General features: G+C 49.6%; 2 protein-coding genes across 5 annotated transcripts; one reads left to right on the forward strand and one right to left on the reverse strand.

Annotated features, from left to right (window-relative positions):
- The first annotated feature begins 111 nt into the window (after window positions 1–111).
- LOC109562811 (clusterin) lies at window positions 112–17,635 on the forward strand. Of its 2 annotated transcripts, none has more exons than XM_019965845.2 (9): window positions 112–303; window positions 4,374–4,490; window positions 5,772–5,920; window positions 8,227–8,397; window positions 10,424–10,829; window positions 12,462–12,563; window positions 16,033–16,262; window positions 16,978–17,147; window positions 17,380–17,635. In XM_019965845.2, exons 2-9 carry the CDS (start codon window positions 4,412–4,414, stop codon window positions 17,387–17,389), a joined length of 1,317 nt encoding a protein of 438 aa, XP_019821404.2. In that variant the 5' UTR covers window positions 112–303; window positions 4,374–4,411; the 3' UTR covers window positions 17,390–17,635. The 2 variants fall into 2 exon arrangements, with proteins under 2 accessions (XP_019821404.2, XP_019821405.2); XM_019965846.2 differs by lacking the exon at window positions 112–303 and adding an exon at window positions 3,863–3,943.
- Window positions 17,636–17,784: 149 nt separating this feature from the next.
- On the reverse strand, window positions 17,785–21,199 carry LOC109562813 (pleckstrin homology domain-containing family B member 2-like). 3 transcript variants are annotated; one of them, XM_070794429.1, is made up of 2 exons: window positions 20,827–21,199; window positions 17,785–20,705 (listed from the first exon to the last, which is right to left on the reverse strand). In XM_070794429.1, exons 1-2 carry the CDS (start codon window positions 21,126–21,128, stop codon window positions 20,408–20,410), a joined length of 600 nt encoding a protein of 199 aa, XP_070650530.1. In that variant the 5' UTR covers window positions 21,129–21,199; the 3' UTR covers window positions 17,785–20,407. The 3 variants fall into 3 exon arrangements, with proteins under 3 accessions (XP_070650530.1, XP_070650529.1, XP_070650528.1); XM_070794428.1 differs by having other exon boundaries at window positions 17,785–20,599; window positions 20,706–21,199; XM_070794427.1 differs by having other exon boundaries at window positions 17,785–21,199.
- Window positions 21,200–21,773: the final 574 nt, after the last annotated feature.

A 21,773-nucleotide genomic window follows, 5' to 3' on the forward strand; every position in this document is an offset into this window, starting at 1 on the left:
ACGTCTGTCTCCGCTGGAGCGTTTCACGGTGCCAAAGCGCCCCCCTGCGCCCCCCGCCGAGTGCTGCACCGGACCTCCCCTCCCACCCAGCCAACTGCCCGCCCCTCGCATCTCAGCACCCCCTCCCGCGCCGGCTTCCAGAAAGCTCCCGGTGCTTTCTACGGCATTCTTTGGGCGTGAGTCATGCAGGTTTGCAGCCAGCCCCAAAGTGGGTGTATACGCAGCGGAGCGCTATAAATACGGGCGCCTCACGGTGCTGTGCACGCGGCGTGGCCAGGAGGAGCGCGCGGGCAGCGGTGACCGGTGAGACGTCTCCACCCTTCCAGTTCCCTACGCAGAGCCCCGCCGCAGGGACGATGAGCAAGGGGATGGGGGTGGAGGTGGCCGCCAGGCTAGGAGAGGATGATCACTGGTAGTTAGAGGGCTGTCAGAGGGGTGCTTTGGGTGGAGTCGGGAGATCAGGGAAGGCAGGTGACCACCCCATCGCCTGTGAGCCTGGCAGGGTCCGAAAATTGCTGGGGTCGGCGCACAGGCAAGGACTCGGGAACCCTTTTGTTCATGAACTCCAATCACAGTTCTCTGGGGGTACACAGGATAGGTGTAGTGAACCTCTTTTTGTAAAGATGGGGAAATTGACATTTGGGGGACTGCCGCAGATGCTGGAGGCCAGGCTAGTTAGTGGCAGAGCTGGCCCGCCCTGAGAGCCTTCCTGCAGCATTTTCCTTGCAAAGGCGCTGATATCTCCAGGGGTGGCGGTCAGCTTGAGCGCGTGAGTCATCTTGTTTGTTCCTTAATTCTCTAGTTCTCTGGCTAGTGTGTTTATAAGTATGATCTTTTGATTTAAGTATATGTTGTGTGCGTGCTCTGTCGTGTCTGACTCTGGTACCCCATGGACTGTAGCCTGCCAGGCTCCTCTGTCCATGGAATTCTCCAGACAAGAATACTGGAGTGGGTTGCCATTTCCTCCTTCAGGGGATCTTCCCAACTCAGGGATGGAACCCGCATCTCTTGAGTCTCCTGCATTGGCAGGCAGATTCTTCACCACTGAGACACCTGGAAAACTCTTTCTGCTTCCTAATGCATCAGCGTACATCAGAGAAACGTGTCACACAACCTCCATCAGATTTCAGACATCTGATTCAAAACTGTCACATTTTATAGATGAAAATCTGGAACGATAAACAGAAAGATAAATCTCCAAAGATAAAAAGAAAATAAGTATCAGAATTGGGATTAGAGCCCAAGTCTTGACCTTCCAGAATTTCTGGACTTACTGAAAAAAAGAAGCTGATTATTATTATTTAAGACTGAGGTTAAGAATTAAGAGTATGTGCAAATTCTATAAAAGGATGCTCTTGAGAGTGTTCGTTATAATAATAGTCAGAAATTAAAGACAATTTAAATGCTCAGCTTTGTGGAATGACAAAACAAGGTACACCAGAAAAAGGACTATTACACAGCCACGAAAGTATGCTTTTACAGTGTTTTTGAAGATAGTGGATGTAAAGGACCCAATTGTATGCAAATGCATAGAAAAGAGGAAAGATAAGCAGTGCTATTGTTTGCCTCCGGAGGGTGTGAATTACAGGTGAATTGTTTTGTTTTTCATTTAGGTAGAGTTTACTTATTTGGGGAGGGTGTAGGAGAGCAGCTTGGGCTTTGAACTGTGCGGCTTGCTCTGCCCATGGCTTCTTCTGGGGAAAGGAGGACCTTTGAGTGGCTGGTTTAATCAGAACAGTTGGCAACCAGGTGCCCTGGTCTGAAAATGGGAGGGGAGGGGAGTTAGTGCAAAGGGAGGGTAATTTGGCTGCACAGCCGCTGTTCTCGTACTGTCCTTCGGCTAGAATCAGTATTGCTACTGCTGCTGCTGCTAAGTCGCTTCAGTCGTGTCCGACTCTGTGCGACCCCATAGATGGCAGCCCACCAGGCTCCCCTGTCCCTGGGATTCTCCAGGCAAGAACACTGGAGTGGGTTGCCATTTCCTTCTCCAATGCAGGAAAGTGAAAAGTGAAAGTGAAGTTGCTCAGTCATGTCTGACTCTTTGCGACCCCATGGACTGCAGCCTACCAGGCTCCTCTGTCCATGGGATTTTCCAGGCAACCCACTGGAGTGGGGAGACTGATACCGTCTCCGAGTATCAGTATTACCTGCAAGCTTTTTAGCACAGCAGTCTCAGAATCAGAATCTGGTGTAATAACAAGACTCCTGGCTAATTCCCATGTACTTTTAAGGAGCCAATTGCTTCATTAAGGCAAAGCCCGCAGCAGGGAAGGACTGACTGCAGTGGCCTCTGTGTGTCTGTTTCAGTTTCTCTGTCCGTGTCTCTACATGTAGGTCATGTCTCTACATGTCCTCCCACTTCCCTGAAAGATATCGTGCCAGTGCCCGCAATTGGTCCTACGTCTATTTCTGAAGGAGTCAGAATTTCCTGTGATGACATAAGACCCTTGTGTTTACAGAACAAATTCAAATCTCTGAGGTCTGTATTAGGTCCATTTTACAGATGGAAAAACTGAGGCTCAGATTTCAGTGACTCAATGTCAAGGAAAGAACACTGGACTAGGGGATTGGGAGGGCTGGGTTCTCAATCCTGGGGTTGCCACCTGCTTGTAGGCCTTGGGGGGCCCCATCATGTTTCTGGGTTCCGCCTCCCCTCTGAGGTGGAGGACTGAATGGGAGACAGGTCCCTGTCCCAGCTCTCAGCTCCATGGCTCCCATGGTCTCCAGGTTTCTGATGGGAGATCCTATACTGACCCCTGGGTTTCTGGACTCCTCATCCAGTGCTCTTGCCTGTGACTTTCCTGACTTCCCTGCATCTCTTTTCCTCAGGACGCAATGCCCCGTCTTCCGGTCCAAGCCTATTTCAAAGGCTGGTATATGGATTTCTCAAAAGCCTTCACTTACGGGGGGTGCTCTGCTGAAGGGATGTTTCTCTCTGGCTTTGTCTCTCTGGCGTGACAAAGCCTCTGTCCCTGCTTGAGGCGTTTCAGGCCTCAGTGAGCAGCTGGGGCAGTGCCTGGCAGACTGAAATAGCGCCCTGGCTCAGCCGCCCACCCACCATCTCTGGGGAGGTCAGTGACCCGCTCTCCTCTCCCACGCTGCTCAGGCACCACAGCCTGGCTACCTTACTAATTGTGTCTCAGGAGAGACTTGGCTTATTCATGTTCTCCCAGGGTCTCAGCCTACGGAGCTGAGAGCAGCTTTGGGGTGAGCGTCATTCCAGGAAGGGGAGAGCCCCTTCCTACTCTTGTTAGGGGAAGCGGGTGAGTTCAGATGATAAGTTGTGGGGAGGGGTGCAGGGGGACGGATGCAGGGGGAGGGGTTTCTGTTTTGCAACAACTTCAGCTTTTGGGAAAGGATCCATTGTGTAAGGCCAGCTGGTCCAGTGTTCAGGCAGCCAGCCGAGTGTGGTGCAAGGACCTTGGCAGACGCTCTGCGGTGGGTTAAGAGAGACCAGCTGAGTGAAAGGGACCTGGCAGAGCAGAGAGGCGCTCCTCCCAGCAGGACTTCTTCTGGGGAGGCTCCTTGCCCCCCCACATCCCCCTCCCCAATCCTTTGGCTTTGCCCCTCCCTCTCTACGCTCCCTGGAGACCACTGTCCTCGCCTTGTTCTACTCCCCCATCCATGCCTCCTGCCTCAAGTCTCACACTGGGGATGACAAATGAATTTATTTTCCTGTGCCAACCCAGAGGGTCTGAGGCTGTCAGTGCCTCAGGCCCTCAAAACAGCTTCAGACCCTCGAAAAGCACTTTCAGGAGGTGTCGAGACATGGCTGGGGACAGTGCTGTGATTGATTGGTGCTGCCTGCTGCGGTCAGGCTTGGTGATGTCAACAGCAGGGGGCTGGCTGCGCTCTGGACTGCAGTCCCCACGTTAGGGGGATGGGATAGGCCGGACGAGTGACCCAAGAGAGGTGTATTCAGAGTTGAGTTTGATGTGAGCAGGTATTGTCAGATGGATGTCCTCTCTGGATGCAGACAGTTCCTGTGCCTTTTTCGGGCACAGTCAGCTATGATGAGAAGAGAAGGAGGAGGGGGAGGAACGGGGAGGAAGGGGAGGACGAGGAGCAGGAGGAGGGTAGCTTGGACCTGAGTCCAGTGGTTCTGACTCCAGATCCTCGTTTCTTCTGTATGAGGCTGCTTTCCTGGGGTTCTTCCTGGTACCTGCTGCCTCCCACTTTCTTTTTAAAGTGCGCATTGGCAAGACTGATCCTTTCTTGTCCAGTCCCTGGGATAAAAAGGCGGTGATGCAAGCTAAGGGCATAGCGGAGGGCCAGGCCTCAGCAGGGCTCCAGGAAAGCAGGCGGCAGGCTGGGCTGGAGACCAGCGGGCTGTCTAGCTGTTGCCATGACAGTCCCCTGTTCTCTACAAACAGAGGCGTGCTGGGATTCCAGAAGTGGAGAAGGAGGCAAGATGAAGACTCTACTGCTGTTGATGGGGCTGCTGCTCAGCTGGGAGAGTGGCTGGGCAATCTCAGACAAAGAGCTCCAGGGTAAGTGACCAGGCCCCCAGGGGTCAGAGACCATTTCTTCCCTGTGCATTGGATCTGGTTTGCTCTGCTCAGGCCCCTCTCTGAGCCCTCTGTCGCCAGCCCAGGCTCTTTGTGGTCAAATTGTCTTCCAGGCACTTTCAGATGGAACCCAAGCCCTTTCTGACTGCTGCATCTCCTTCAGCTGTTCCCTTCCCAGTCTGCTTGGCCCAGCGCCCACACCTCCCCCATGATGCTCCTTGAAGCCTGGACCACTGGGGCCTCTGTGGACTTCCCTTGGAGTTTCCATAAAGCTCACTACCTGTATCTGCCACCTTGCCACCTAGAAAACCAATGCTCTGGATTCAGGAAAGAGGAAATATCATTTATTAGGAGGGCTTGTCATCCTTCAAAGCCCGGCTTTTGCTTCCCCTCTTCTGCTAGGTCCTTCTTGACACCTGTCTTCCCTCTGCTTCACTCTCGTCCCGCGAGCTGACCAGCTCTCCGGGGTAGTAGTTAGAAACCCTAATATTGAGATCAGAGGTGGGTGGGAGTCTGTCTCTGCCCTCCCCAGCTGTTATAACCCTGGGTGAGTATCTTGACCTCACTATGATTCTCCATCCTCACTTGTGCAGTGGGGTGAAGGCGATGTTGAGAGTCTTAAATAAAATGCACGTGAAGTGTCCAGTGTGGTGCTTGGCCCAGGATAAGCGCCAGAGAAGCGTGGGCTGTTACTTTCAGTACTTCGGTGACATTATCTCATTGTATTTGTCACACGATGTGGTGTCTGATCACAGTCTCACCTCCATGTCCCTTGTCACCTGATACCATTCGTCAGAGCCAAGATGAAATTCAGATGTTTGCTTAAACTGCATTCCAGAAGAAATTATATCCAGAAGGATACAATTTGATATTTTGATGCTTAAACAATTACGCTTCCAGGATTTTTTTTTTCCTTGAAAATTTTCTTCTGCAGCTGGTTAGGCTGCTCCTCCAGCGCCCCAGGAGCACACTGGGTTATTCCTCCTCTGGGGTGTGTCCGCTCCAGTGTTTGCTTTTCTGAGAAGCTGGCTGTAATTGATTCTCCGGCCCTGGGTCTTCAGTGTGCCCTGGAGATGGAACACTGGGAATGGAACCCGGGTCAGGGTGAAGCTGGGACCCTGAAGGCTGCCTGCCAGGGAGACCCCAGCCTTAGCAGCCCCTAGACCCCCTGGCCTTTCTGACCCTTTATACTGGTTCCAGGGTTGTATTCCCAGCACCATCCCTTCCTCTCACATCATCCACCTGCCTGCCCTTTTCCTGCAGAAATGTCCACCGAGGGAAGTAAGTACGTGAATAAAGAAATTAAAAATGCCCTCAAGGAGGTGAAACAGATAAAGACCCAAATAGAACAAACCAATGAAGAGCGCAAATTACTGCTCAGCTCCCTAGAGGAAGCCAAGAAGAAGAAAGAGGTAAGGAAGAGCCGAGCTGCCCCTACCTTGATCCTCTGTGCTGGAGGCAGGGCATGGGGAAGCCCTGCCAGGTTGCCATGGTGACCCTCTGTCTTTCCTTCCAGGCTGTGTCAGCTGATACCCAGGGCTGTGGTTAACAAATAGGAAAGGTTTATTTGCTTTTGAAAGCTTCAAGGGGTGAGATTTCGGATCTGGTTTCATTTCAAGCCTGGCCTAGGGCCTGCTGCCCAGATTTATTTCAATAGATTTTTCTAAACCCTGATTGTGTGCAAGCTCCAAGGTCGGCTTTGGGTAGGGTCTATCATTGTCACAGGTTAGGAGGTGGATGTCACCCTACCTTCAGGAAGCTTATCTAGTGTGAGTAATACCTTTGGGGTACAGCAGGCACACACTCTTGCTCACATCTGAGTTCTGGACTACTTTGTAAACAGACATCTAGGTCCACTGGTGAACACACAAAACTAAACTACTATTGTTCAATAAACAGCTTATTTACACTGTGCTAAGTCGCTTCAGTTGTGTCCAACTCTTTGAGACCCCATGTACTGTAGCCCACCAGGCTCCTCTGTTCATGGGATTCTCCAGGCAAGAATACTGGAGTGGGTTGCCATTTCCTCCTCCAGGGGAATCTTTCTGACCCAGGGATCGAACCTGCTTCTCTTAAATGTCTTCTGCATTGGCAGGTGGGTTCTTTACAAGTGCCACCTGGGAAGCCCAGCTTATTTAAAAAATAAATAGTCTCCTTGACGATATCCTCAAATTCTACTCCTGTTGCTCCCCTAACCCTAATGACAGAGATGCTGAAATGGGGCCTATGGTCCCTAATGCATGGAGTGAAATCATTATAAAGACTCAGAGAAGTTCTGCAGTAAAGGAACATGTGTGACTTCATTCAACCCAAGTGCTTTTCAAATCCATTTGACCAAGGAATCCATTTATTTTTTTCCCGATAACTTGTAGCACAATTTCATGGAAGCCACTTACAGAAATGTTGGCCTGGGTGCAGCCCTTTCTTTGAAACTTAATTATCTTTCTTGGCATGAATAGAAATTTCCACCATGCTATGAGAAGGCTCCTAGAGTCCACGGAGAAGTGGCAAGTCTTTTTCTTGAATGTTGTGCTACTCAGTGGGATTTGATAGTTGACAGTCTATGATAAAGCACATCGTGTTTGGAAAAAGACTCCATGACTTCTCAGGTGAGGAATATGGGAACGGGAAAGAAAGGAATTGCCTGTGAATTGGCCTAGTAGAAGGCATGGTGGCCTTCCCCATGTGGGAGCAAGAGGCAGTGGACATGGCCCAGGGGGACGGGGAACACGAAGTAGGGGAAGATCTCACACAGCTCTTCCTGGTCACACATTCCTACTGGAGCTTCATGTGGGGGTATGGATGGTCTACTTAATTCTTTGAAGAGTAATACCCACATTTATCAAGATTTTAATACAGAAAAGCAGAAGAGAAAAAGTTTTTCCATAATCCTTTTACCTTAGGACAGTTCCTTAGGTATCTAAGGATACCTGCATTTGATCCATTTCTTACTACTTTTTCTCTTCTATACTTTTTGGACAGTGGCTATACTCAAACTCATGAATTTTTTAATGTGAGAAATGCTTATTATAATATTTAACAATTACTATAAACATCCTTGGTAATGCTATCCTGTTTGCCATTTGTAGGTACCACAATTTCCTTAACTGGTCCCCTAGTTTTGAGCATCTGAGTTGATGCCAGTATTTTTTTTTTTTTGCCATTCATGAATATTGAAACAAGTATCTTCAGGCATATGAACTTCTCCTTTATTGCAGGAAATCCTTGGGATAGAGTCTTGCAGATTTACTGGATCAAATGTCATGGTCATGTTAGAGAGTTTTGGTAGTAGATGTGACCTTGATTTTGGAAGCTTACCTATTACCGTGGTATGCCAGGGGCTGTGGTTGCCATAGAAAAATAAGATTCAGGGAAGCTTTGGAAGATGACATTGAAATTCCTGAAGTTGAGAGTAGAAAGTGGGTTATTTGTTGAGAGGGGGGAAGTCTTGGGGTAAAGACTGTAGGTGCAGCGTCAGAGAAAGAAGTCCAGATGAGCTCTAGGGGCCAGAAGGGACTAAGGAGCAGGATGAAGATGGGAGGATGTTTAAAACCAGATGAGAAGGAACATCCAGGTGGCAAACATGAACGAGAGCAGGGATGGAAACAAGCACCCCATGTGCCCAGGTTTGGCAGAGGTGGGCAGGCCCACCCATGCCTACCTCGGGCAGGGGAAGCCTATGGTTTCTGTGGCTAAGCCAGCTTTTGTTATCCCCTAGGACGCCCTGAATGACACCAGGGATTCTGAAAACAAGCTGAAGGCGTCCCAGGGGGTGTGCAATGAGACCATGACAGCCCTTTGGGAGGAATGTAAGCCCTGCCTCAAGCAGACCTGCATGAAGTTCTACGCGCGGGTGTGCAGAAGCGGATCGGGACTGGTTGGCCACCAGGTGATGAGGGCTCGCTCCTTCAGCGCAGCATGGCTTGGGGTGGGGAGTGACGAGAGCTGAAGATGCTTCTTTGATTCTGCACCGAGTTCCAAGTGTGGGGGTATTTCCCCACCAAGGGATTCTCCCACACCAGCTGGGTGCCCTGCAGTTCAGCTCAAGTTGGACCCCATCTACCCGGAGACAGCGTCAGACCCCACAAGTTCAGGGCTCAGTCCCACAAGACTGCCCCATCACGCCCACCCCCCAACTTCAACAGCCAGTCAGAAGTCCAGGTGCTTCTGACTGACTGGCTGTAGATCAGAGAGTTCCATGACTGCTTCCTTTTGTTGCTGTTGATTCGCTAAGTCGTGTCCTACTCTTTGCAACCCTATGGACTGTAGCCTGACAGGCTCCTCTGTCCATGGGATTTCCCAGGCAAAAGTACTGGAGTGAGTTGCCATTTCCTTCTCCCAGGGATCTTCTTGACCCAGGCATCGAACCCAAGTCTCCTACAGGTGGATTGCCCCTGTAGGCAATCTCGAGCATTAATTTGCTCGAGAAGCTCACAGAACCCAGAAAAACATTTTACATAGTAGATAATCAATTTGTTATAGAAGGATAGAACTCAGGGGATTTCCCCAGTGGTCCAGTAGTTAAGTATCTACCTTGCGGTGCAGGGTACATGAGTTCAAACCCTGGTTGGGGAACTAGGATCCCAGTTGCCACGGGGTAAATTTCACGTAGGTAAAATCTTTTTTAAAAATGCTACCAATGGGTGACCAGCCCATTGGTCACCCATTAAAAAAATAATAAAAATAAAAGGATATGAGTCAAGAACAGCAAGATGGAAGAGATACCCAGAGCTAGGGATGGGGAGCGGTGGGGGGCCTTCATGGCCTCTCCAAGTGCAGCAGTCTCTTGCATCTCTTTGGTGCACGTGTCTATCAACCCAGAAGCTTTACAAGCCCATCCTTTTGGATTTAATAGAGGCTTCATTACACCAGCATGGTTGATTAAATCATTGGCCATTGGTCACTGATTCAGTCTCCAGTCCCTCTCCCCTCTGTAGAGATCAGGGGCTGGGGCCGAAAGCAGTAGCCCTTTAATCATGTAGTTCGCTCCCTGACAGTCAGCCCCCATCCTTAGTTGCTTTCCAAAAGTCACCTCCCTAACATAACAAGACATCTTAATTGCTCTTATCACAGGAATTCCAAGATCTTTAGGACCTTCTTGTCAGGAACCAGACCATATATATATATATATATGACTGACTCAAATCCTTTTATTTTTATTATTTTTTTAATGGGTGACCAATGGGCTGGTCACCCACTGGTGGCTTTTTTAAAAATGATTTTACCTACATGAAATTTACCCCGTGGCAAGTGGGATCCTAGTTCCCCAACCAGGGTTTGAACTCATGTACCCTGCACTGCAAGGTGGATAAATCACAGTATCACAGCTTCATTTCGCGTGCCAGTTGCAACTGATTAGTTCTGGCTGCAGTGTGTGATTGATTGGTAATGTCTGCTATGAATGCAGTAATGTGGGAATGTGAAAAACACCTGTGCCAGGTATTTGCCATCTTAAAAGACTCTCATCCAGCTATTCTTAGCTGCATAAGTTAACAAATGGCTCCATGGTAGAGCAGAGCCCTGTGTCCTCTTTAGCAAAAGGAATTAAGAATTTTTAGTATGCTAATATTTATCTACCCTCCCCTGCAGGCCTTGCTCAATTAGGACTCATGAATTTTGCCCTTCCCCAGAGTCCTATTGGTTGGCGCTTGGCTGATTGGGGGTCAAAGAGGACAGAAGACTAGTCTCACCTGACGGGTCTTGTGACTTCCTTAGCCTCACAGGTCTTCTTACTCCTGCCCTCTGGGGTCAGCAGAATGGAAGGGGGCTGGCCTGGACATTTCAGAGATGGGAGCCATTCCCAGCCGGGCCTCCGCCCCATGCTGTGACTCTGAGATGTCCCAGGTGCTGGGATGGGCCTGGCCCCTCTTGACAAGGGGGAGGCATCCCTGACTATCCCCCACCTCCTGTCACAGCTTGAGGAGTTCCTAAACCAGAGCTCCCCCTTCTACTTCTGGATCAATGGTGACCGCATCGATTCCCTGATGGAGAATGACCGGGAGCAGAGCCACGTGATGGACGTCATGGAGGACAGCTTCACCCGGGCGTCCAGCATCATGGACGAGCTCTTCCAGGACCGGTTCTTCCTCCGGAGGCCCCAGGACACTCAGTACTACTCCCCCTTCAGCTCGTTCCCGAGGGGGTCACTCTTCAATCCCAAGTCCCGCTTTGCCCGGAACGTGATGCCTTTCCCCTTGTTGGAACCCTTCAACTTCCACGATGTGTTTCAGCCCTTCTACGACATGATCCACCAGGCCCAGCAGGCCATGGACGCCCACCTGCAGAGGACTCCCTACCACTTCCCCACGATGGAATTCACAGGTGAGAAGGAGGGGGACAAAAACTCAGTTCTTTGAGATGCTTAACCCAGTCAAACAGGCTGTGATGCTGAAGAGACGTATGAATAGCTAAGGAGCTAAGGAAGTGTAGAGGCAGGGAGCCTTAGATGCTCAGATCTGTGCCCAGGACTTGGCCTGTATCATCTGAATCCCCCAAGGAGCAACCTGGGGAGGGGGCTACCATCTCTGACAGGGAGTGTAGGAACATGCCCAAAGGTTCACAGACATCCCTATTGGCTCAGCTGTAAAGAATCCGCCTGCAATGCAGGAGACGTGGGTTTGATCCCTGGTTTGGGAAATCCCCTGGGCTGGTCAAATCTAGTCCTATAGGACTTGTAACTCTGGTATTCTTTTGAGTTTCCCAGGCTCCTTCCAACAATTTCCTCTAGGGTAGGGATTCCCGGCCTCTGGGATTTAATGCTTGTTGACTGAGGTGGAGTTGGTGTAATAGTAATAGACATAAAGTGCACAATAAATGTGATGCTCTTGAATCATCCTGAAACCTTCCCCCACCCTCCCCCTCCCTGGTCCATGGAAAAATTTGTCTTCCACAAAACTGATCCCTTGAACCAAAAAGGTTGTGGACCACTGGTCCTGAGGGCTAGACCTCTTTGTCTTGAGAACTCAGGTGCTTTATATGGATGCCATGCATATACTGGCAATGAATTATATAATCAGCTCACTGTACAGTTAAGAAAGCTGTTTGTGGCTATAACCTTAGAGTCTGGTAGAGAATGGGCACATAGCGAGTATCTTTTGAATGAATGAACTCTAACATGGACATGAAAAGCCGAAACTTTTCGAAGTGATTTCTTTCATTGAACCAATAGACACTGGTTGGCCAACCCCATCGCCTAAATGCTACAGTTGGACCAGCACTGGGTTTTGGCTTGTAATGGATTGGAAATACAGGAGGGTACTGACTTAAACAGGTTTCCCGGTGGCTCAGTGTTAAAGAACTCACCTGCCAATGCAGCAGACATGGGTTAGAACCCTGAGTTGGGAAGATTCCTTGGAAAAAGAAATGGCAACCCGCTCCAGTATTCTTGCCTGGAGAAGCTCATGGACCGAGGACCCTGGCAGGCTACAGCCCATGGGGTCGCAAAAGAATCTGACACGGCTTAGCGGCTAAACAACAAATTGACCTGAACAAGCATTTCCTGCATATCCATAAGGTTGCGGGGGGTGGGGAGTCGCCCTGTGTTATAAGGAGGTTCCAAGGTAAATCTTACTCCTGCCTTCAAGGAGCTTGCTGCCTGGCCAGGGGGAGAGAAACGAGACAAGACAGATTGCAGAGCAAAATGGGTTATGATACCAAAGAGAAGTACACACAGCTAAGGGAGTATGGAGGTGGGAGAGGTGTCAGCAGGCGAAGGTGGTGAGAGGGTGGCCATGCCCAGCTCAGGGAGGCCTGGGCACCACCTCCTGGTCCCACTGCAGGGAGTCCCACTGCTGGTCCAGGCCTGGAGGACCAGCAGTCTTCAGGCAGACAGCCAGATGCCAACCTGCTCTGCCCGCAGAATCATCTCAAAAGGCTTGTCAGTGGTGTGGAAGGGCTCAGAGAGACGGGGGCAGCCCGTGTTGCTCTTGCGTGACTTGTCCCGTGTGTTCCCAGAAAACAACAACCGTACTGTGTGTAAGGAGATCCGCCACAACTCCACGGGATGCCTGCGGATGAAGGACCAGTGCGAGAAGTGCCAGGAGATCCTGGAAGTGGGTGAGTCAGGGGCCCCCTGGTCTCCTGTGTCTTCAGGTCCCCAGCACCTCACTGGGCTTGCCTTTAGCGGGTCAGGTGGGTGGGAGTTTAATGCCAGCTCTGCTGCCTTCAGCTGTGGCTCTTGGTAGGGGGGACTGGCCTTTGCTTGGCTCTCCCTGGATCCCCCATCTGGGGTTGAGGGTTAAGATGCAGAGTTGTCCCTGAGGTCAGGAGACAGAATACTTATCACATCAGCTCATGGTTAACAGGCTGACTGTGGGAGGGGTGCTTTCTAAAAAGCTGTCATCCTGTGACTTCCTCCAGTCAGTCTGTTCCCAGGGGCTAAACCTAGTATACTTCATTTTTGGCTGCAGACGATGAAAATTTAGACAGTATGTTGTTGTCGCTAAGTCGTGTCTGACTCTTTGCAACCCATGGACTGTAGCCCAGGCTCCTCTGTCCATGGGATTTCCAAGGCAAGAATACTGGAGTGGGTTGCCATTTCCTACTTCAAGGGATTTTCCCAACCCAGAGATTGAACTCAAGTCTCCTGTATGGACAGGCAGATTCTTTACCACTGAGCCATCGAGGAAGTGCTTCAGCAGTACGGACTCTATTAAACAAACTCTTGCCGTGTGTTTGTTACCAAACACCCTTCTTCTCAACACTTTATCAAACATTTGCTCTTTCCCTAGAATAACTGGGGTGGCTGCTTTTCTTACAGAGGAGGAGACTGAGTCAGAGAAGGTTTGGTGACCTGCCAAGATTACTGGACGCCCCTCCTGGGGGGTGTTTGGGAGGTGTTCCCCACCATTGCTGCTATGTTCTCTGCCCTGAACATATGGTCTCTCCTCAGGGTACCTTCGCTTTCTGGCCATATTCCCTGTGGTTGGTTGATCCCTGAGTTGGAGGAAATAGCTCTCTTCCGCTGTTGCTCTCTGTTTTATTAAGGGGACTGAATTCTTCCTGCTGCTGCTGCTAAGTCGCTTCAGTCGTGTCCGACTCTGTGCGACTCCATAGATGGCAGCCCACCAGGCTCCGCCGTCCCTGGGATTCTCCAGGCAGGAGTACTGGAGTAGATTGCCATTTCCTTCTCCAAAGCTTGAAAGTGAAAAGTGAAAATGAAGTCACTCAGTCGTGTCCGACTCCTAGCGACCCCATGGACTGCAGCCTACCAGGCTCCTCTGTCCATGGGATTTTCCAGGCAAGAGTACTGGAGTGGGGTGCCATTGCCTTCTCCGGAATTCTTTCTACTTGGAGGTAAACAGCTATAAAAGCAGTGACACACTTCCTGGCTCACAAAAGTCTATGCTTGGAAGGAAGGAGTTAATTATTTCTCTGTACTGAGTGAGTCGATCCTGGGGGGTGTTTGCTTTGCTCTTACTTAATTCTTTTGGGTGCCTGGGCAGCCCTTCAGAGTCTAGTTAAATATTCCTAGTCTCAGTGCTGTGATTTTAGAAGCCACTGCAAAAGTACAAGTGCTATGTGAGGCTGATCCATGAAGGAGTGAGGTGAGCCCACACGCCCGCCTCTTGGGTTTAGCCCATAACATATCACAGTTAGAAAGCCATAAATCACATAGTGCCTCACGGTGAGAAAGTCACCTTAGGGCCAGAAGAAGAGTCCTCCCGACGCCCAAGCTCAGATTGGTGCCCCTGATACCGATCTTAACCGCCACTGATCACAACTTCCTGAAACGCTGGTTTTCTTTTCTACATTGAGGAGGACTTAGGACCTCTTATCTAAGATGCTTGCAGCCGTTGGAGCATGTGTGTGCTGCCTGGGACCTCCAGACGGGACTTTTGCAATCTCCATTCTCCTGGCATTTTGAACCAGATCATTCTTTTTTTTTTTTTTTTTTTTAAATGATAGGCTTCATCATTTTTTAAATAACTATTAAAAAATATTTTTATCTGGCTGCATTGGGTCCTAGCTGTGGCATGCAGGATCTTCACTGCGTCATGCATTGCAGTGGGTGGGCTCAGTAGTTGCGGCATGCAACGTGGGATCCTAGTTCCCTAACCAGGGATCAACCCCGTGACCCCTGCATTGCAAGGTGGATTCTCAACCACTGGACCACTGGGGAAGTCCCTGGGCCGGATCTCTGTTTGTGACGGGGCTGCCCTGTGCACTGTAAGGCAGTTAGCAGCATCTCTGGCCTCTAGCCCCTGGATGCCAGTAACCTCCCACCACCCCCCGACCAGTTGTGACAACCAAAAGTGTTTTCAGACCTTGTCAAATATCCCTGGGGACAGCACCGCCCCAGGTGAGGGCCACTGCCCTAGGCTGCATCCTGGTTCCCAGTGGCTGTCCTTACTTTCAATGACTCCCTGGCACAGAGAGTGTAGTCATTGTGCGTATTTCTCAACTCAGCTTATTGTTCATAATCCTATGTCTTGCTCCACCTGATTGCTTGCTCCTCCATTAATAGAAATGATTACAACCAGCATGATGAAGCATGCAAAGAACTCTTCCTTTTTCCCTGACTTGCTTGAGTTTCATGTGCTCTTTTGGGCATATTTTTCAACAATTAAGGGAGAGAAAAACAGAGAGAGTGTTTAAAGAGAGAGTGTTGTTTCTAGCTCTTGTCTATCTCACCATCTGCGGTGGGTGGGGTAGGGGTGGGGGCCAAAATCAATGAACTTGCCTCCTCTCTGGTGAGGTTGGTAGCCAGCCGTGATGGGCAGGTGGGCAAACCTGGGCCCACAGCCCTCAGTCCCTGTGTGCTCGTGGTCCGAGGATCCTGGCTGGCTCTTCTGCTACTTAGCTTCTTGGGGCCACAATTTCCAACTCTGTAGATATAAGCTAGCTTGGAGAAGTTTCCAGAGCCGTAGACTGAGTAGCAAGAGCCCAAGTTTAGGAGTTACAGCTCTGGGTTCACCATCCTGACCTCCCAAATCGTTCATCCTATGACTTTAGGCAGATGGTTTAGCTCTGTGGTCCTCAGTTTCATTGCTGGACGTCAGAATACATCAGACTATTAATGATCACTGCTATCCAGAACGCTTGGTAATGCCTGAGCATAAGCATAGCAGTACTGGACAAATAGCAGCTACAGATAACATCCACCACTTCTGGAAATGGTTCCTGAGGGGACAGGGCAGTGAGAGGATCTCCTAGTCTGAGCACACGGAGCCCCGAGGCCATGCTTCATGAGGTGTGGGGCAGTGCCCCTCCTTGCCTGTCTCCAGGGAGACAGGGTCTTGCACCCAAAGAGAAATCAGTGATGTCACCAAGACAGTTTACTTCAGCTGACACCACCTTCCAGAGCAAGACTTTCTTGATGAAGACAGCACATGCTGAGTCACACTCAGGGCCAGCTCTCTGCTTTGTCTTGGGCTGACCGCAGATGCTTGGTGGAAAGATGGCATTCTGAGTAGCTCTGGCTCAGGTCCTGGCTGCGTGACCTGGTTGCCATTTGTCTGCATCCCTGTTGAGCTCTCCCTTCACCTTTCTGTCATCTGTCTGTGTTCTTTGCCTCTCTGGGCAGACTGTTCGGCCAGCAACCCGACTCAGACGCTGCTGCGCCAGCAGCTGAACGCATCCCTGCAGCTGGCGGAGAAGTTCAGCAGGCTGTACGACCAGCTGCTCCAGTCCTACCAGCAGAAGATGCTCAACACGTCGGCCCTGCTCAAGCAGCTGAACGAGCAGTTCACCTGGGTGTCCCAGCTGGCCAACCTCACGCAGAGCGACGACCAGCACTACCTGCAGGTCTTCACGGTGAGTCCCTGCTGGCCGTGCACTGCCGCTACGCCCTCGGTGCGGCCTGGAGGTCGTGTGGTCCTCCCCTGGGGGTGAAACGGGATCAAGATGTTCATGGGGCCATGTCTGCTTTCGATGGAGCACTTGTCCTACCCCAGGAAGCGAACCCTCAGGCACAGCGGTGCACGGAGGCCCTGTTGCCCAGTGAGGCAGAGTGTCACAGTCCCATTTTATGGGTGAGGAAAGGGCGTGGTTCAACAGCTTACCCCGCATCTCCCACCTGAGGGGTGATCACCCGTCCAGCTGCAGGGTGAGAGCTCTTTCTGGAGAGCTGCCCTGTCTCACATAGGAGGCCCCATGAACTGGCCCATTGTTCTCCTCCAGTGATAAGAAGCTTCTCTCTAGTACCAGGAAACGTTTCTTTTTCTCTCCCTGCTGCTATTTCTACCACCACCTGGCCAGTGGCTGCCCAAAGGAAGCAGGCAGCTCGAAACCATATTTTACTTGGTGGGGCCCCCCCTGGACTGGCCCTTCGTGGAAGGCGTTTACCCCCTCACCAGACTAGTGTGTCTGTGGGGTTAGGGCATTTCTGTTCCCCGAGTTGTATAGAAAGTGGAGGTGAGTGAAAAGCAAAGGGGTCCGTGGATCCGAATGAAGCCCGACTTTAGTTGCCAGCCGAGTCCGTGTTGACTGTCATCCCCACCCCGTCGTGACCTTTCTTTTCTCCTTCCAGGTGAATTCCCACAACTCCGACCCCAGCATCCCGTCTGGCCTCACCAAGGTGATTGTGAAACTCTTCAACTCCTTCCCCATCACAGTGACGGTCCCGCAGGAAGTCTCCAGTCCTAACTTTATGGAGAATGTGGCAGAGAAAGCACTGCAGCAATACCGCCGGAAGAGCCAGTGAGTTTGCGCCCCCTGCCCCACTGCGGTCCGTCTGGGGGTCCAAAAAAGTGGGGGGCAGCCTGGGTATCACTGGAGCTGCAGCCAGAGCCCAGGCAGGAAGTTGGGAAGCTACTAGGAAGTTTTTTCTTTCTTTGGAGGATGTTCTTTCAGGGTTGGTGAGAATCAAAGTGTTGATTGCTGCTTCTCAAGGAGTATCAGCTTACCTTCCCCTCCCCCGCTTCTTTTTCAGGGAGGAGTGAGGCGTGAAAGTTGCTTTTGCAAGTATCAGGGCGTCTGCACCCACTTGCCCCTGAGATGAGCTTCAGGCCCCTTTAGAGAGCTCTGCACGTCGCCAGATGACCAGGCCCTGACCTCGAGGTCCTCCTGACCCCTCCAGCCTCTCCTTCCTCTGAACTCCTCTGAAACGCACTAATGCCTGCGTTTGCTGATCACGGGAAGAACTTGCTCGCATGCCACTAACTCAATAAACCACCTTGTAATCTGAATGCTCTGCTGTGTCCTCTTTTTTTTTTTTTGACTGCGTCCTGAGACATATGGGATCTTAGTTCACTGTTGTTTATTTGCTCAGCCTCTATTGATCTCTATTACAGAACCTGGTAGCCCACCAGGTTCTTTTTTTTTTTTTTTTTTATGCTTTAAGGTTAACAATCATTTAATGTATTAACATTTTCACTTATAAACATACAATTTGCATATACAGGGAAAAACTGGTTCAGAGGACACAACAGAATACTGGAGACAGGCAAGCAATCAGAAGAGAAAAGAAAATACCAACCCGAGGGGAAAAAAAATGGAACTGCATTCCATGCCGGTGTCCATAAACTTGGGAAGGAGAAAAAGATCACACAGAATCACAATTAATGTAGAAAACAAACGTGGGTCATTCTGTATCAATGGCAGGAACTTCTCCCATGATCCAGATCTTGCATCCCGGTCCGGCCCACTTCATCAATGTTGATCTGAAACACAGTCGCTCATCTCTCCCTTCTCTTTAAATCTAACCTTGAAGTTAACTCAAGAAATTAAATGCACAGAGCTAAGAAACAAGCAGACTGGCATGTGTGCAACATCAACGGCCAACTATTTAAAAGTGCACATGGAAATAAAATGCTGACTAAACATTTTACTTCAGTTAAAGTGAACAAGTTCCTTCCAACTCACCTAACTTCTTGATTTAGGACTACCTAAGCGAGGTGACCAAAAGATTGGCATCTATGAGAACTGGAGCCAGGGAAATGAAGCATCTCAGCCCGTTTTTATGCTGAGCACGCATTTCCTCTCAGGATGAAGTCATTAGGGACAGTGAACTTCCAGACTCAACTACAGTTGCCCAGCGTGGCTTGCCCAGCGTGGCTTGCCCAGCTAGGGACAGGGACTGGAGATGGGGGAGCACATGTATGTCAGGACTTCAGTCCACAGGTCCCCCCACTCTGTCAGGGGGCAGAACACAGGGAGACCACCTCCTTCAAGGGCATTTCAGTGACATAACTCAGTATCTGTGGTTCCAGTAATTCCTATTTCAAAATTAACATTCCAGTGCAACATTAAAAACTGAGTTTAGTATTTTGCTTGTAAAGGATACAGCTTGAATAATGATTACCATCTGAACAAAGCTATTCTGATTACATATGATGTAAAATAAGGAACATTTTTAACCATCAAAAGCAGTATTGTCATACATCACATGTGGCAACTTTCCACCACATGGCGCATTCAAAGACACGACAGCCAAGTATATTTCTTTTCAGCTGGAAACAGACTCTCCAGTGTCACCAAGTACAGTAGAATTGGCGAGGGAAACAGACTTGTGGTCACCACAACGTTCATTTGGTGTCTGGTTTTCATACGGAGATAGATCTATTTAAGTCTGCCTTAGAGGTGGAGTGGACTGATAAGTGAAACAAAAGACTGTGTCTGTAACTGGCCACATAAAATAAAAACAGAATTTGTGCTACCAGGAGTGTATTTTATGGAAACATGGCCACATGGAGTATAGGTGCAGAGACCTTCAATGTGCCTTTGTAAATGTACATTTTTTTTTAAAACATGCGGGACAGAAAACTGGAACAACTGATGTTTTAAAATTTACATAGCTAAAGAAATAAGAAAATTACAGAAATGCAGGACCCTTGGTTTTTCAGAGCTTCACATATAAATTGGGGCTCAAAATTAAATGGTTCAAGCTTCTCTGTGACACTAAAGTCAGAAATAAAAGCAAGGCCGGTGTCCTGGTCAGGTGGAAAGGTATCTTGAGCAGGTCATTCATGTCTCTGGGCCGAAATTCCCATCTATAACCTGAGTTTCCCCCACCATGCAGCACAGAGCTCAGGGGCAGTAACAGTGCCCAGTCCTACACAAGACAGGAGATGGGCTCATCAACAGCCTTCAGAAGGACATGAAACACATCCTCCGTGCAGCCCAATCCCCTGGAACAGGAACACTGCAACTATGGCTCTCATTTCACTTTCCTCACCATTCTCTTAATAATACTTTCTCAACAAGTAGAAAAATAAGCTATAAGTAGGCTGAAGTGGCAATAAAAAATGCCCAAAGCAAACACTAAAACCATGATGCCTCTGAAAAAGATAAATCTACCTCCACACACCTTTTTGTAGTTGTTGTGCCTTCTTCAAGTTTTAAATGATAAAGCCCTAAAATGTTGACACTCAAGTCTACTCCTAATTTGGGCTGCTTTCCAAGTATCACTACCAAAAACAAACAAATAAGAATAAAATGAAAAAGCATCATTTTCAAGGGGGGAAACTGTCATCCCATCCATCGTCCTGAGCAGTCAGCTTTGCTGGAGCCCCAGAGGCTGTGGGATATCACACCGCTGCCTAAGGAAGGTTCCAGCCTATAACTCCTGAAGTAACATGCAGCCAGTTCTGGTCTGAGGTTTCAAAGTCTGACATTAAACAAAAAAAACTGCAGTTTTTCTTGCCATGGCCATTCACTCACTCATATATCACCATGTTACCAGCAAAACACTAAAATTATCCCTTAAGAAGTAAGGCCTAACTCTAAAAACAAAATGGCCTTTCAAAACAGGTGTGTTTAAATAAAGTATTGTGAGAGTTTTATAAAGAAACCCCTCGAACGAGCCAGTGCCGCCACAGAGTCCACATTTTAGCTAAACAGCAGTCCGAAGCTTTCTCTGCAGTACTTCTATGTACTTATAAGCATTTTGTCAGTACTTTCAAAAGAACTATTAAACCTATTACTAAAAACATTTATAACAAACAGAAATGCCCTGCAAATCATATTATTGCACACGGGGTATCAGAAGCTATGCACGCCGAGGTTCCACGGACTCTAGAAGACCCAGAACAGAGACGCCAGGGCCATGCCTGTGGCTGCTCCGGCCAGCATGCCCAGCGCCAGGTCGCTGTCGTTGTCTCGGTGCCGCTCACGAATGATGACTTGGTTGGCAGGCTGCTGTCCATAAAGCCCTGCATACGGGTACTGATAGGGTACAGCATAAGCCTGTCCATTTTCAGCATAGACAACTTGAGTTCCTGGTGGGTATGCACCACTGTATGGACCATAGCCATATGCCTCAGGGGTCGGTGCAGCATACGCTGTGTCAGGAGGTGGGGAGGAAGCCACAGCTGTCTCATCATACATGACTTCTGAGCCAACATAAGCTGTGTTTGTCCTGGAATCCTGGAGTGTAAACTTCCAGGCCGAACAATCATCTGTGCTTTCTGCACAAAGACTGATGGTTTTTCCATCTCGGCAAACAACCTGCAGCATACGGTCTTTTGGCTTCCCATCTGGTGGTTGAATATCCCGACACTCATGCCCCATGCGAATGTTGATGCAGCCCACTGGCATGGGGACCTTATCTTCTACACTCTGCCGAGTCTGGTCATCATAATAGATCAGGTGACCATCTGACCACAGGTCAAACCAATTCTTCTTCCAGCGCTTCAAAATAGTACTCTGTCGCAGCAACCATCCACTCTTCACAAATGCCATTTTCTCACCTGGAAAGCCTCCGGCCACCACCGTGCACGGAAACAGGTCCGAAGCGAAAGGACACTGCCGGGTTACTCCCACCAGGTTCTTCTGTCCATGGAATTGTCCAGGGCAAGAATACTGGAGTGAGTTACCATTCTCTTCTCCAGGGGATCTGCCTGACCCAGGGATCAAACCCACATCTCCTGCATTGGCAGGCAGATTCTTTCCTGCTGAGCCCCAGAGAAGCCCCTTTTAGTTCACTAATGAGGGATCAAACCCTCGCCCCCTGTATTGGAAGTGTGGAGTCTGGACCACTGGACCACCACGGAAGTCCTGGTGTGTCCTCCTTATGCAGGTTGTTTTGTTTGTTTGTTTGTTTGTTTTAACCCCCACATGTCTTCATTTGGATATGGAAAAAAAAAAGAGAAAAGAAAAACCAATATCTAAGATGGTATCAGTTCAGTTCAGTTAGGTTCAGTCGCTCAGTCGTGTCCGACTCTTTGCGACCCCATGAACTGCAGCACGCCAGGCCTCCCTGTCCATCACCAACTCCCGGAGTTCATTCAAACTCACGTCCATCGAGTCGGTGATGCCATCCAGCCATCTCATCCTGTCCCCAATCCCTCCCAGCATCAGAGTCTTTTCCAATGAATACTAAGATGG

Source organism: Bos indicus, chromosome 8 (genome assembly GCF_029378745.1).
Source record: "Bos indicus isolate NIAB-ARS_2022 breed Sahiwal x Tharparkar chromosome 8, NIAB-ARS_B.indTharparkar_mat_pri_1.0, whole genome shotgun sequence".
Lineage (NCBI taxonomy): Eukaryota > Metazoa > Chordata > Mammalia > Artiodactyla > Bovidae > Bos > Bos indicus.